The sequence below is a fragment of the Mycteria americana genome, chromosome 17 (genome assembly GCF_035582795.1).
Source record: "Mycteria americana isolate JAX WOST 10 ecotype Jacksonville Zoo and Gardens chromosome 17, USCA_MyAme_1.0, whole genome shotgun sequence".
Lineage (NCBI taxonomy): Eukaryota > Metazoa > Chordata > Aves > Ciconiiformes > Ciconiidae > Mycteria > Mycteria americana.
In genome coordinates this window covers 13257416-13271332 of record NC_134381.1, presented here as the reverse complement: position 1 = coordinate 13271332, position 13917 = coordinate 13257416, and the positions used below count along the sequence as shown (strand labels likewise).

Here is a 13917-nt window from a genome sequence, read left to right as displayed (position 1 = left end):
CGGGCTGTGCGGTGCCGGTGGGCTGTGCAGTGGGCTCTGCCCGCCGCTCCCGCGCAGGCTTTGTCTCCCATCCCCCTGCGCCTCCTGCCCTCCAAATGTGCCAGTTACTATGGAGACATCGACTCGTTAGCGCAGGAGGAGCCTGACGAAGTCCACTTGTGCAGGATAACGTTATTTTCTGCTGCAGATCTGGTCGTGAGGAGCCCGGCTGGGGGGACAGATGCTGGGCCCCCGGCTCCATCTCCCCTCAGGGCGGCACAGCGCTGCCTGCACCCTTGCCCTGGGCTCTGCCGGGGGCTCCACGCCCAACACCACTGCTGTGCCAAAAGCAGGGGCTCCCACGGTCCTCGTCCCGGTGACCCCCTGCCCCGCGGGCAGAGGTGCCATCCACCGTGGGTGCCGCTACCCAGCCATAAGCTGAGCCCGAGGAACAGAGCTGTTCACAGGGACGGCTCCGGCCTCCCCCCGTAAGGAGCTGGTGGATATGGAGCCAGATCCGGTGCCAAGCAGGGCCCCCGCGGCATTTCCCGATGCGGTTGGCTGTGGGCTCCCGGCCAGGACAAGGCAGGGCTCTCGGCAGCAGCGTGCGACCGACACAGCCCCACAGAGCGGTCACCCCTCCCGGAGCCAGAGCCCAGGTCACGCTGGTCACTGGGGACCCCTGCGCAGGCCCCGGGGAGCAGGAGCCAGGGGGGCCGGTGTGGATGCGGATCATCCCCTGGGCCCCCCAGGCCTGTTCCCCCCCACCCCCGCCTGCTCCAGGCTGCCTGCGGCACCCGCAGGGCGACGAGGGCAGGATGCGGTAGCTGGCAGCACCCACGCTGCCCCCCTCCCCGCACCCCAAATCCCTCCCTGCCCCGGCACCCCGCACATCCCTCAGCCCCGCGCTGAGGGACAGGAGGGACGTGACAGTGCTGCGCGGCCTGTCGAGACCTCTGCTCCCAGGGACTCCCCGTTCATGGATCGTTGACTCAACAGGCCATAATGGCTCCATCTATCGGGGTCAATACGGGTGCCTTTGACACATGATAGACAATAATTGCTCCTGCTTAGAGACTTTTTAGTTCATGGATCATTGACCTGATGGGCTGTAACAGCTCCGAAGGAGGCTGCACACCCCTGTGCTTAAAGGCCCTCAGGAGCCATCGGCTCTGTAAAACCACAGCAGGGGCACGGGGCTGCGTGAAATGTGCCGCCCTCCCCAAAAACACGCTCCCCAGCGCAGGTTACCAAAGGCCCTGGGGCCCCGGAAGCCCTCCCGGTGGCGTGGCCGCGGAGCAGAGGCCGTGGCAGGAGGCGCAGAGGCCCGGAGGAAAGGCCAGCACGCCCCAGCGTCCCGCAGGCACCGGGGGACAGGACCAGGGTACGCAGGGACGGGTTCACCTCCCGAGCTCTGCAGGCTGGAGCTCCCCTCTCCGACAGCAACTTCCAGGTATATGATTTAATGAAAGGCACAATAAGAAGTGAAACAATTAGAATTTCTGCCTCATTATCATGGTAATCTTATCAGTCGGATAATGAGGTATTAATGGAGATTTAATGTGCCTCTCATAACAGAATCCCTTGGAGAAAACACATAAGGAAATTGCTGTAAATCCACTTAATGATGGAAAGGTCCCCAAACACCATATTCCAGAGGATGAAAAATGCTGGATGCAAATGAGAGAGAATCAAGGTCAATAACACTGCAGGGACCAAACTCACGGCAGCACCAGGCTGCCGCCGCGCACCCGCCCCGGTCCCACCGCGTCGCCCGCCCACCCACCGCGTTTGGGGTGAGTGGGCGACACGGCAGGAGTGGGGTGGCTGCGCAGTGGCTGCTGAGATCCTACTGTTGTGTAGCTGATGTGAACAAGTCTTAAGAAATAAGATGACTGAAACATAGTACTTTTGGACTTGACCACTCTAATCAGGGCAAACAGCACACAGCGGAAGACCAGACACTGTCCTGGCAGCTGTCCCCAGGTGAGGACCTTAGTGGTGTGACAGCAGGTAGCTGTTTTTTCCCCTCAAGCTACTAGGACAGTCAAGCTGCATGATCAAAAAAACCCAAAAAACCCAAAAAGCTCTGTGTTAAGCAGCCAGCTCAGCGGTGCATCCTCTCCCATTAACTGGGTCTTGTTTCTTTTTTGCCACTGTCCACTCCCCGCAAGCTGTCGTTGCATGCGTGAAAAAAGGTCTGAAGACACAACATGGCAGCGATGCTAAACAGAAATCATGCAAAGTTAGTGGTAAGTTGTTCACGCTCGCAATGCCATCTCCAGCACAACTGCTGATCGCATTGGAACAAGGCAGAAACATGAAACCCAGGCGGTTAAACTGCTCTCCTTTTAATCAGTTTTTACAGAATAACACATTAATAATCACGTTAGAGACAAGATGGGTTTCCTGTATACAAGATTGTGCAAGCTCATTAATTTAGATTTATAAAGGCTTTACCAGTTTCAAAGAGGAGAGGCAGTACAAAGCTTTTAAATAGAGGTAAAGCACAATTAAAAGGTACAGAACACACACTACTAACTCAGCAGAGATTAATTCTCAAGTAGTACAGGCTCAACCAAGTCACCAGCTGTTACCCGAATAGGAGTATTCTTCCCCCTCCTTGTCCACTGCTTTCCTGCTGCTCCTGCTGCTCCAGCTCTCCTGCCACGCTGCCAGCCGAAGGCTGCACAGTCTGCACCGCAGCACGGCCACACAAGTTACACTCGTGCCAAACACACGCTTCGCTTGCCTGAAGCTCTGCTGCTGAACAGGTCTGCCTCCTCCTGCTGCTCCTGCTCTGGCCTAACCCCCCTTCCTCCACATACTACTCAGCATCAACATGGCAGTGAGTTCTCAAACTTCTGTGAGAATTTGGCTTAACAGAACATTAACGGTTTCAAGCGTTGTGAAACAACACTGTGCTCACCAGAAACTCACCTACAGGAAACAAGATCATGTTCGTGGCTTTTTTTCCTGAAATTTATGGCAGTTACATTCAGCATTTGGTAGTATAAGGTCTTCAAAACAAAAACTTTTAAACTCAAATACTTAATAGGCCATATACGTTCCAATTCTCCTTAAAGAGGATTTAAAAAAGCTTTAAAGAGAAACCTCATTTAGGGTTAGGAGCAAAAAGGAATCTCCCAGGGATGAAAAAACCCAGCCCTTTCCTTTCACTCCTCTACCCAAAAAAGGAAAATACCACCTCTGTAATATTAACAGGCATAGCCATGCCATCGTTTAATTTGGCCGTTCCTCCAGACACGCCAACAAGCAGCGCCGAAGCCAACGACCAAGCCTTAAGTCCGTGACTGCAACCTGCTACTCATGACCTCTCCCCCCTCCCCTTTCCCCAAAATGTTCCATTCATCCTTCAGTGGTTGAAGTAATTTAATTAACAGAAAGCACCAAGATTACAGCAACGGGTACATGGTTGGCTGGCACCTTTTGGCAACAGTTCTGTTACTTTTGGTCCTTTATGCGCTGTCTTTTCACCTTTACTATTGCACACCAAAACCTAACAACATCACTTCCTATACATGTAATTTATCATTTTAAAACAAAATGTTAGGGGACACCAGGGGAAAATAGTACCGAGGATACTACAGGAAGTTTTTTAATTCTTTGGAGCCTAATTCTCTAACTACACCTATCAAGACTATATAAAGGACTTTCAGAGTAGGTTGAAAAAAGAAGCAAAGGACCATCTTGCTATGAAGACTCAGCTCATCTGGGGCTCATTGAAACACTTACTAGTTTTAAAATAACTAAATAATAATTAAAAAAAGACTCCAGTTCTTTTAAGTATTTTTCTACGCAGAAAAACAAAGTGATAAAAATTGTGAAGGAAATGGTTTTTGCCCCTTCCATAAAGGAGAGCAAATCTGAAAGACCTGATGGTGCTGATCAAATCCCGCTTGCCAAGTCTGCAAACAGAAGCCATGCACAGGGTAATCACCAACTTCAGTGTCTTTGTGCCTTCTTTAAGGATTGTACAAATACTTGCCTCGACTAAAACCCAAACTTCAGGACTAAAAGAACTTTCATACATCGGTCTTAACATCTCAGATATTCAAGTAATCATTAAATATTATAGGACACTTCAATATAAATAAATTTATATTGCTTTTAGATATGATCTGGCCATATCTTCAAGGGCATATTTGTGCTTTGCTGCTGAGTGTTATTGGTCAGGGCTGTGCTTGCAATACGAAGTTACATGTTCAGCACCAAAAACCCATCAAGGCTAAATAACTAGAATATTGCAACACGACACAGACTTGAGTTACCACAGTAAGGCAGATCAGAAGAATTTTGTTTCTACTGAGTATTGCTCCTCCACACAATCAAGTCTCTAATAGAGGAGAAAGACTATAAATAAAAGAAAAAAGTTACCATCCCACCCTCTCACCTGTGATTACTTTGGCAAAAATGCTCTACTGAATTACATATTAGAGTCCTAGAAAGTAAGTTGCTTTAATTATGCCTCAACAAGTAGCACAGCCAAATCAAGCACTTGATACTTGACATAAATTGCTCTAATTTCAATTAACCAAATTATTTTCCCAAGTACTAGTTGCTTACAGGTTTTAATCATCACACCAAAAAAAAAAAAATCATATTTTGAAAAGTATGCGAGAAAGATTCTGTTTTCTTTACCACACACAGACACCAAGTCTTAACACATCCCTCTGTCAGAAGTGCAATGAAGACTCTGGGAAGAGCAAGAAATAATACTGACATGAAAAAGTTAAATGCTCGCTGTCCTTTTTCACTGTAATTCTAGGTAAAAAAGAACAGCAAATGCTTATATACGGATAACAACCACTGGCCATCACTCAGACCATTTCACTCATGAAAAATCCATGTGGTGTTGTGCATAAAAACTTCTTTAAATTGATAACTGTCAGTTTAAGGGAAAGGTAGGGTGAGAAATCTATAAAACACCCTGAACTGATGTCATGATATGTTTCATAAAGAACAGTGTTCTATTTTAAAATATTTCATATGAACAATAAAACTTGCACTGCTGCATAGCAGACAACACGAAGAACATTTAGTAAAAACATTCACTGAAACCCCTGGCATATGTATTTAATGTCACTAATCAAAATATATATTACAGTCCAAGGTTCTGTTAAGGATCTCTGTTTGGGGTTTGTACAGTATACACAATATTTCAGAAAAAATATTACAGTAAGGTATTTTATTTCTCCTTTTTTATATTAGACTTATCTATTGTAACTTACAGTCCCTCTCCTCTATATATCCAAACCTTTATAACACCCTAATGCCCTAGCCAAAAAGTGTTTAGCTATCTAATAAGCCCTGTCTATTATAAATTCCAGTTTTAGAAATTTCAGTAATCTTAATTACATTTTAATAAATAGTTCAGTTTGCCCTTTTTTAATCTTAGCCTTTCGAGGAAGTCCTTCCATTACCAAAACACAGTATGTCACAACCTGTTAGAGGTCAGAGAGGCTTTTGCTTGTTTATTCAAAGGATAATGAGTCCAAAGATAATTGCAATGCATTAAATATAGGTATATAATATTTACACTGTCCTCTCAGATTTTAAATTTAGGTGAAATACAATTGATAACTAATGTCAGCGACTACAAACTTTCAGTGTGGCTGGTGTTTTATTAATAAAAGGTGTATTAAGCTAGAAAGTATACTCAGTGGTTGCCCTGATTCTTCTTGTTTCGGTTTTCTATTAGAAATTAAATGAAGTGAATTAATCACGTGAGTAAGAATTCAGGAAGAGGGGTGGTGGAAAAAGCGTGAGGAATTTTCTGCATGTTTTGAGATTCCAAAATACCTGAAAACTGTGGTCCCTTTTGCAGTGCCAGTATCTATAGGGGAGAAAAACGCAACCAAAAGAGAAGAGGAAAATCTGTTAAATTAATTTGATTAGTAAAGGTGTGTTTTAAAATGCCTCAATTCTGTACAGTATTATACAAGGAAAGTCTCTTCTTCAGCTTTTGCAGCTGTTGTACATTCTTATATACTCTTCTCTGCTAACAGTCTGCCCACACATGTGCTGTTTGAGTTACTTGCGGTCATCAATAGTTTTAATGAATTCAACTGCTGCTGTGAACTGCATCCACCAGTATGATTCTTCTCCAGACAAACAGTTGGCATAGAAACTACTAATGTACTGAACAGTGGACAGCAAGCACGGTGGATTTGCCTGAGGGTTAAAGAAGAAAGAGATACTCACAGTTTGTTTGCAAAGCTAAACAGAAAACATTACAAGATACAGAACAGAAATACAATTCTATTTGTACCATGATCCTCACACATCACAATGCCTGATTACGTAACGTATCTGTTCACCCATTTCACACACTCAGAATGCATCAGACTTGATGAAAGGATCATTTTTCCAACAAGGAAAAACGACTAGCAGGCCAAGAGAAAGAAGAGTAACACTGGCATAATCTATAAAAGTCACCAAGGACTTCAAACACACGGCAAAGCCTATCGTTTCAGCATCTTATATATGACAGACCATTCTCCAAACACTCATATATCAAAAAAGGTCAGCAACACAATGCAAGTCAGTCCTAGTGCGGGATCTTGGTCCTGAAAGAGGACAACATTAAGCAGGCACAGATGACATACTGGTGGACACGCCTCAAACCCCCCCCCCCAACGCCTGTACCCGTTTCCTTGGTTCCAAATGCAAAGTTTGCTTGGACTGGAAAACCATAACTGTGACCATATTTCTGATGTTTCCATTTAAACCTGCTGAATTAGATCTGGTTTTGAGTCTAGCATGCTCCCAGTTACCCAAATGTATTATTTTTCTTATTAAAATTTGCTTGTTTATTACAAGAATTAGCTGGGGTTTGTGATCTTTGCAAAAGAACTCACCTTTATGAGGACAAAGACGAGAACAGGAACAAAATCATCTGCCCCAGGTACTGAATCTTCATTTGCCAGACTAAGCAGGTTCATGATGGTTGAACACATTCGCAGGATACACTGTACTTTGTCTCGGGGGGTTTTATAAGCGCTTATTGTGCGGATTTCGGACTGCGCAGATGGCCATGGAGCCTCCCGGAGATATACCTAGAAAAAAGAAAAACCAACATGCTGCCAGTTCTTGTTTATCCAAGCTACTACTGTGCACCACAGAGGATCTGCAGTACCAGAGACTTGCAGGCAGGAGCAAGGCTCCGGAGAAATGGGAAGCTTTAAGTCAAGGTGGTTACATTACACTCACAATGAAGGCGGCTTCCTGCTGTGTTATAACAAAAAAACTACAAAGAGCCAGCACTCTATGTGCAATTAACATAATTAGCCTGTACTTCTCCCTGAGTTCTCCAGTACACTGTTTCAAATGAAGGTAGAGCTGTACGTCTCAGTCTTCCATATCAGCAGCTTTATGAACACTCACCGTTTTGAGTCATACAGTTCAAGTGCTGAATTGAGACTTAGGAAAGCTGCAAACATCCAGCCTCTGACAGACTTCTTAAGCCTACAAACCTGCTTTTAGTTATCCTATTAACCATGAGAAAAGCGAAAGCACTGGGCAAATTCACAGATCTGCAAGGTGCCATTAATTCTGGCTAGTTCAGAAAGTTAACTTGACAGCTGTAAACCACAGCTATGGCATATGAATCACATTAGAAGCATAAAGCATTCAAATCTTGTCTTTTGAAGCAAATTATCAGAAAGCTACTGCAGCTTAGTGCAGTGTAGTATTAGTTCTTAAATCTTACTATCAGGACGGAGGTGGCAAAATCAGAAAAGAATGCATGTGGAAGAATCAGTTAGTGGAAGATACCAAGGCATGGGTACAGCATGTTTTTCCTGCAGGATATTTCAGCTGTCACAGATAGAAAAGCAATGCTTCTAAGCATAAAACAAAATGACCCTCTCCGCATCCCAAACACAATCAAAACCAAGCACCTGGCACACTTCATGAAAGTGAAGGAAAGAAGAACTTATTACCTCAGGTATTTGAAGTGCTTTGTGATTTGCAGTCACTACTTTAGATAACCTCTGTATGTGCTCATGAAGGACCCTGAAAACAAACACAAAAAACAAGAGTGAAAAGTAAGCAGCAGCCAGCCATTAGTCCCCTGGGGTTTCCCACTAGTTTTAAGTTTGATACTACAAGAGATCTTCAGAAATGCATATAATCATGATGGTCCCACAGCTAATGGACACCAGATCAATAAGAGATGCAGAGGATTTTGCCATAAAATCAAGTACAACCACACAGCCTGTAGAGCATTCAAACAGCGCATGTTCTAAAACACAAAGACCAAAAACCCCAAATTCCAACCCCATGGAAAATACTGTACCAAAACAGAAAACTGAAGGAAAATCTGAAGCAGATTTTGATCATTCTCTCAGCATACACACCTGCAGTTCTGAAAGTCTCTATCCCAAGTCATTACATTTATAATTTTATTCTGTTCTAGCAGTTCATTGCAAACACAAACTTTTGCACATGATGCCAAAGCACTTCCTTGTCCTTTTACAAAACGTTCTGAAAGAAAACATGAGTTTGTATGGCACGGCTGACTTAGTCCTAAGTCTGTCACATGAAGACTGCACAGCTTCCATCTGCACCAACTGCAAAAGAGAAACCAGGTACTTCAAATTACATTAACTTACTGGTCACGCAAAATATCTCCATCCTGATTAGGGTAGAACGCAAGTTTGAAAATACGATTCATCACACTGCGTTCTATAGCTAATTGTGCATCCTGAAGCTGTTCTTCACTGGCATTCTGCCATATGGCATCCTGAGCCATAGCCCCATATAAGAACTGAAGAAAATCCTCAACTTGGGCTGTTTTATCATCTGCTGCTGTGAGTTTCTGGAAATCTGATAAAAAGTAAAAAGAGAGAGAACATTCAATTAAGCAAAAAACATTATTTCTGATAGGTTTTTCTGGAAAGAGCAGCCCAGAATCTACTTCAGACTTCTTGCCAGGCAGCACTGAAGCTCTGTTTTGCCCACGCCCCTGTAAGGGAAATACAAGCAGGAACACTTGAAATAAATGGAGAAATTAAAGGAAAAAGCATAGAGAACACATTTAGCAAAGCATATGGTCAAAACACTCTACTCGATACTGTGTTAATCACTTCCTCTGCAGTACCAGTTCTTATGCCTTCTTTCCAGCCACCCACAGAGATAACACCCAGAACAATCACTAGAACAGTCCCTGGTAGGAATCAGCACACGCAAAGTTGTCAGATGCTGAAAGGGGCGGGGGGAGGAAGATATCAAGAAAGCCCATGTGTACCATTTCCTACCCCTACCTTTATTAAGTATGCATAGTTGCAACATTCATATTTATCTACAAAATACAGAATGAGTGATGCAGCCAAGTTAATGCAGCATGACCAAATCGCTGGCCATTCATCGGCTTCATATTTATAGCACTCTGCACCAGAAGACAACTGCCACTCACATCTGCCAGCAGCCTAAACGCCACAGTTGCCAATTTCTCTTTTAGATCATCCAGAAATAGCTGTCTCCTTTCTGTCCAATGCAAGGGCTTTAACTCCTTCCTGGGTCACTGAATCTTATTACCAGAACTTTAATCCCAGTAGATACAAGTTCTCATATTAATTCCAGACTATTCAGGTACATTTAATATGCAGCACTATATGCTCCAGGAGCAAGAACTGACTCAAAATTTCCTATGTACTTCATTAAGTCAGGTATGTGCACAGAGAAGACGTAAGTAGTTTAAGTGACTCTGTTTTGAAAGAGTTGTCTTCCTGGTGCTGATATCCCTTATGCTATGATATTTTCGAATCTTTGATTCATTTGATTCATACTACTACTATTCCCCATATCTTCCAAGGTACAACCACAGGTTCTGTACTGAGGACTGAATTCTGCAACTTAATTTATCACTTATCAGTAGATCTAAAATAATTAATAATATTCATGCTTCTTCCATGGGGCAGATGCTAGATAATATGATTTAGCTTAACTTCTTAGGCCAAGTGAGGTTAAAGTACCTTCATTCTCTTAGCCCATGAAAGATGCAGACAGTTACCATGGGTTAGCTGCCACAACATACTGTTAAGTCACAGTAATCTGTCTATTTGAGCCATTAATTCACCAGATGAAATGAAAACCGTTTTAGGAATCTGCTCCTCAGATCAGAAGTTGTATTTTAAAACATTAACCTGAGCCAGCATCTAAATATGGAGTAAAGGAATATAAGCATTACACAGTCTGCGTTAACCTTACCTTGAATAAACTCCCTTATTTTCTTTTCTTTGCTCTCTAGCAGCAATCTCACACATACTGTAGTGAAGTATCTGTTGGCCACTTCTTTATCTCGCAGAACTCTTTGCAACAGCCTTTCCAAGTGTGCCTGTGTTGTTTGCAGGCCTTGGCGACATCGAGTTAAGTAAGCGATATATGGAGCTCTTTTCCTAAAATAAAGAGTGCTCTACATTAGATTCATAATAAAGATAGAGGCTAATAGCTTTATAAACTGTTAAGTTGTAGTGCAAGAGGAATCTTCAACCTGTTGTTTTTAAAACAAAGATAACACCTGAACTGGAAAAGTTCCATCTTATACAAACTTCTCTGACTGAATTCACTGCCCTTGCAGCACTCCAGAATGCTAGATGAAAGCAAATTCCAAACAGCATCTCTTGTGTGTTAGAGCTGAACATTAGCCACAAATTGATTTAACCTGAGTTTATTACTATCTGAACTGACTTAAGGTCCAAGCTTTTTTAAGCCATTCACAGATAGGTGAAACAAATCCATTGTTTTCTGGGGAAGCAGAGATGTAACAACCCGATTTGGTAAAGTACAATTTAAACCAAACGGGATCTTCCCAATCTGCTAGTGAATAAATATATGCATTTGGAAACCCATTAATAATAAATACTGACAAACTACCTATAGTCCTCTGCAATAGATGCCAGCAGCTTTCGACAGGTCCTGTTATCAAAGCGGCTTACACATCGCATTGTCTCTTGCAGCTGGGCCATCAAGTTCTTGTCTTGGAGGTTAATAGCTTCAGCCAGCTGAACTTTCAAGAAGCACACAATTTCATTATCTAATAAAGAACAAAGGAAAGTTATTAAGGAAGAGAAATGTAGGCATGATGAAAAAAACTGTTTTTGAATGTGGGAGACATAACAGTTTAAAACAAAACTTCTGTACATTAGGCGATAAATGTTATTTTAAGAACAATTTAATAAGTCTTTTTGAATTTTCCAGATATCAAGGGATAAGTTTTCATATCACTATCTTATTTACTATTTAGAACCATTCTGAAATGTGAAGAGGACCAGATAAGGTGACAAATTCACGTGTCTGCAAATAAACCTAGAATGAATGGAGGGATGCAAACACAAGACACATACTAAGTCAACGTAAAGACTCAGTAAATCATTCAAGTTACTCTATTAGCACTGTAGCACAATTCCCAACAGTACATGTATTTCGGGAGTCTATTCTACAGCTTCAGGCTCTGCCTGCACTATATCCGAGATACTTCATTACAAAAAAATTAGACTAGATTTAGTTGGCAGGTTTGTTTGTACAGTAAGAAAGAAAACATTTTGGGGGGCAAAAAGGCAGCCTATGCCTTCTATATCTATGCCAAACAAGTTACCATAAACGGTGCAGTACAAGTGCCCTTAGATGGGGGAAAAGAGGAGGCACGTACAATACAAAATATCTATAGGCATAAAGAACGTTTACCTTCAGGGTCTGTGTGATCTGGTAGGCCATTCCTTGTTGAATGTGTCAACATTGGGAAGGCAACAGAATCTGCTGAACAAAGAGCCAATCTCAATTTCTTCTTCGCATCCCTTAAAGAGAAAAAATATTTTCTTAAAGTTGCTGCAAGGTCTGCTTCTTCAGTAAGCAGTCTTTACTTTTGGGGGTTTTTGTTTGGTTTTTTAATACTGCCTAAAAGTTATTTAACATATTTTTAATAAACCAATGTTGTCAAGACTTTACAATATCAGTTCTTTTGATATAGCACCTAGACCAGTTTCAAAGGAATTTTCTTAATACTGAACTGCTCTGTCCTCTCAAGTTACAATATCCCCCCTTCATCAGTAGAAATATGACAGTTTGAGATGCTTAAAACTAAAAGCACATAAAAGTTTACAATTAATCCATATTAAGATTTTTGTGGGAACCAATCACATGGCTTCAGTTCTACTTTGTGGGTAAGATTAAACCTGCAAATGTATTTACCTATAGGAGAAAGCAGAACTTTGTGGCTGTGCTACTTGACTTGCAGAGTCTGGGAGGTCATCTGCAGACATGTTTTGCAAAGCCTCATCACGCGGAGAGTCATGCATACTCTCACCATCCCCAATAGTCTCTATGGAAATGAAAAAGCCAACATTACACTTGAAGAGAGGAGTCAGAAGAAGAAACTAGACTAATATTATCTATTTTCTTCTTGTTATTCTAAGATGGGGGGAACAGAGACAGCAAATAAAACAACTTGTTCTGAATAAGTGAAAAAAGTATATTAAAAATACACAATCTACAAGTCACTAAGAGGAAATTGTATTAGTTCTGGGAGGCAATATACTTCTTCAGTATCCATTTAAAAAACAAAACCAAACCAAACCAAACCCAAAACAAAAAACTGGTAAGAGATGTGCTAGTAACAACCACCCATCTCAATGGCAATATGAAAGAGCTGTCCTTGGGAATACCGATTTAATTCCCAGTCTCTGAGGGATGTTCCTGGTTTAGAGCTCACACTGTTCAGCTGTTAGTACTAACATTTGTCTAGAATACTGAAGTGTTTTTATCTTTAAGGAGGAGAAACTATGTTGATGATGTTTATAAAAGTCAGGTTCTCACCTGCACCGTCATAGTTTACTATGGCTCCTTCACTAGGACTGGTTCGCTTAATTGCATTCCTGTATTTGTCCAGAATGTCCTCCGCAGCTTGCGCCTGTGCACTGAGCCTTGGGCTGGAATCATCTGAAAAGACCATTAAAAACAACAGGACTTAACCTTGTATTGTGCCAACTGAAAGCAAATACAAAAATTTAGACCTACACATTTGGACTCTGTTTTTCAAACACATAGCCGCTTGTGTTCCATGTAGCCACAATTCAAATATATTTATAAAGTCTGAAGCAAAAGCAGCAAAAAAAAAAAAAAAGTACAATGAAAGTGAACAAATAAAGCCAGATCCTTAGCATATTTATACTGCATGCACAAATGGTTCTTGAATATTTGAAGACTTATAGAAATGATTAGGCAAACAGAAAAACTAAACACCCAGGTTCAAATCATGTTTAATTTAGCACTTCAGTAATTATTACAGCAACATGACTGCAGCTATCCTTACGGCTCAGCTATGATACGGACATGAGCTTTATAATGAGAAAAAAAAAAAAAAAGTGAAGACTTGAGTCGAGAATCCAGTACTATACATATTGACAGAAGCATGACAATTTAAAAATAGTCTTCAAGGCAAGAAGTCTTTATCCACTTTCTTATTCAGAAAGCCAGTTGTGAACATTAACTACAATAGCGTATACCTTTCTGTAAATAGATATCTGGTGGGCACTCTGGAACTCTAGAGGGCACGTTATGAGAGAAAATTACTATGATGATATTATTCACATACCTTGAAGTGTTGAGTATCTGTCAGGCACCATGTCATCTTTGTCTTTTTCTTGTTTTTCTTTCTTTCTAAATGGAATAGGAGCTGAAAATGCAAGGTAGCTTATCAAAGACTATTCTGAGATAATAGCCAGAGAGTGGCTAATGCAGAAGTTTGTCATCAAATAAACTTCAATAAAAGCATAAGCCTATCTATAGGGTGGAGCAGAACTGTACTATCATCATATGTAGTAAGCTCTGCCTTTAACAGACATGCTACCATGAGCCAGGCAGAACGTTTTGCCTCCAGGTACAGTACGTTCTAGGCAATTACTAGCCAAGGGAGTC

At 41.9% G+C, this 13917-nt stretch overlaps 1 protein-coding gene across 5 annotated transcripts in view; it reads right to left on the bottom strand.

Annotated features, from left to right (window-relative positions):
* Positions 1-2292: 2292 nt before the first annotated feature.
* GAPVD1 (GTPase activating protein and VPS9 domains 1) overlaps positions 2293-13917 on the bottom strand; it is a 32110-nt gene continuing 20485 nt past the window's right edge. For all 5 annotated transcript variants that reach the window (XM_075519826.1, XM_075519827.1, XM_075519824.1 and 2 more), the window contains 10 exons: positions 13595-13675; positions 12817-12939; positions 12193-12322; positions 11689-11798; positions 10879-11038; positions 10213-10400; positions 8616-8829; positions 7944-8016; positions 6861-7058; positions 2293-6174 (listed from right to left, as the gene is read on the bottom strand). In XM_075519826.1, the coding sequence (XP_075375941.1) occupies positions 6034-6174; positions 6861-7058; positions 7944-8016; positions 8616-8829; positions 10213-10400; positions 10879-11038; positions 11689-11798; positions 12193-12322; positions 12817-12939; positions 13595-13675 (1418 nt within the window). In that variant the 3' untranslated portion in view covers positions 2293-6033. The remainder of the gene's footprint in view (positions 6175-6860; positions 7059-7943; positions 8017-8615; positions 8830-10212; positions 10401-10878; positions 11039-11688; positions 11799-12192; positions 12323-12816; positions 12940-13594; positions 13676-13917) is intronic.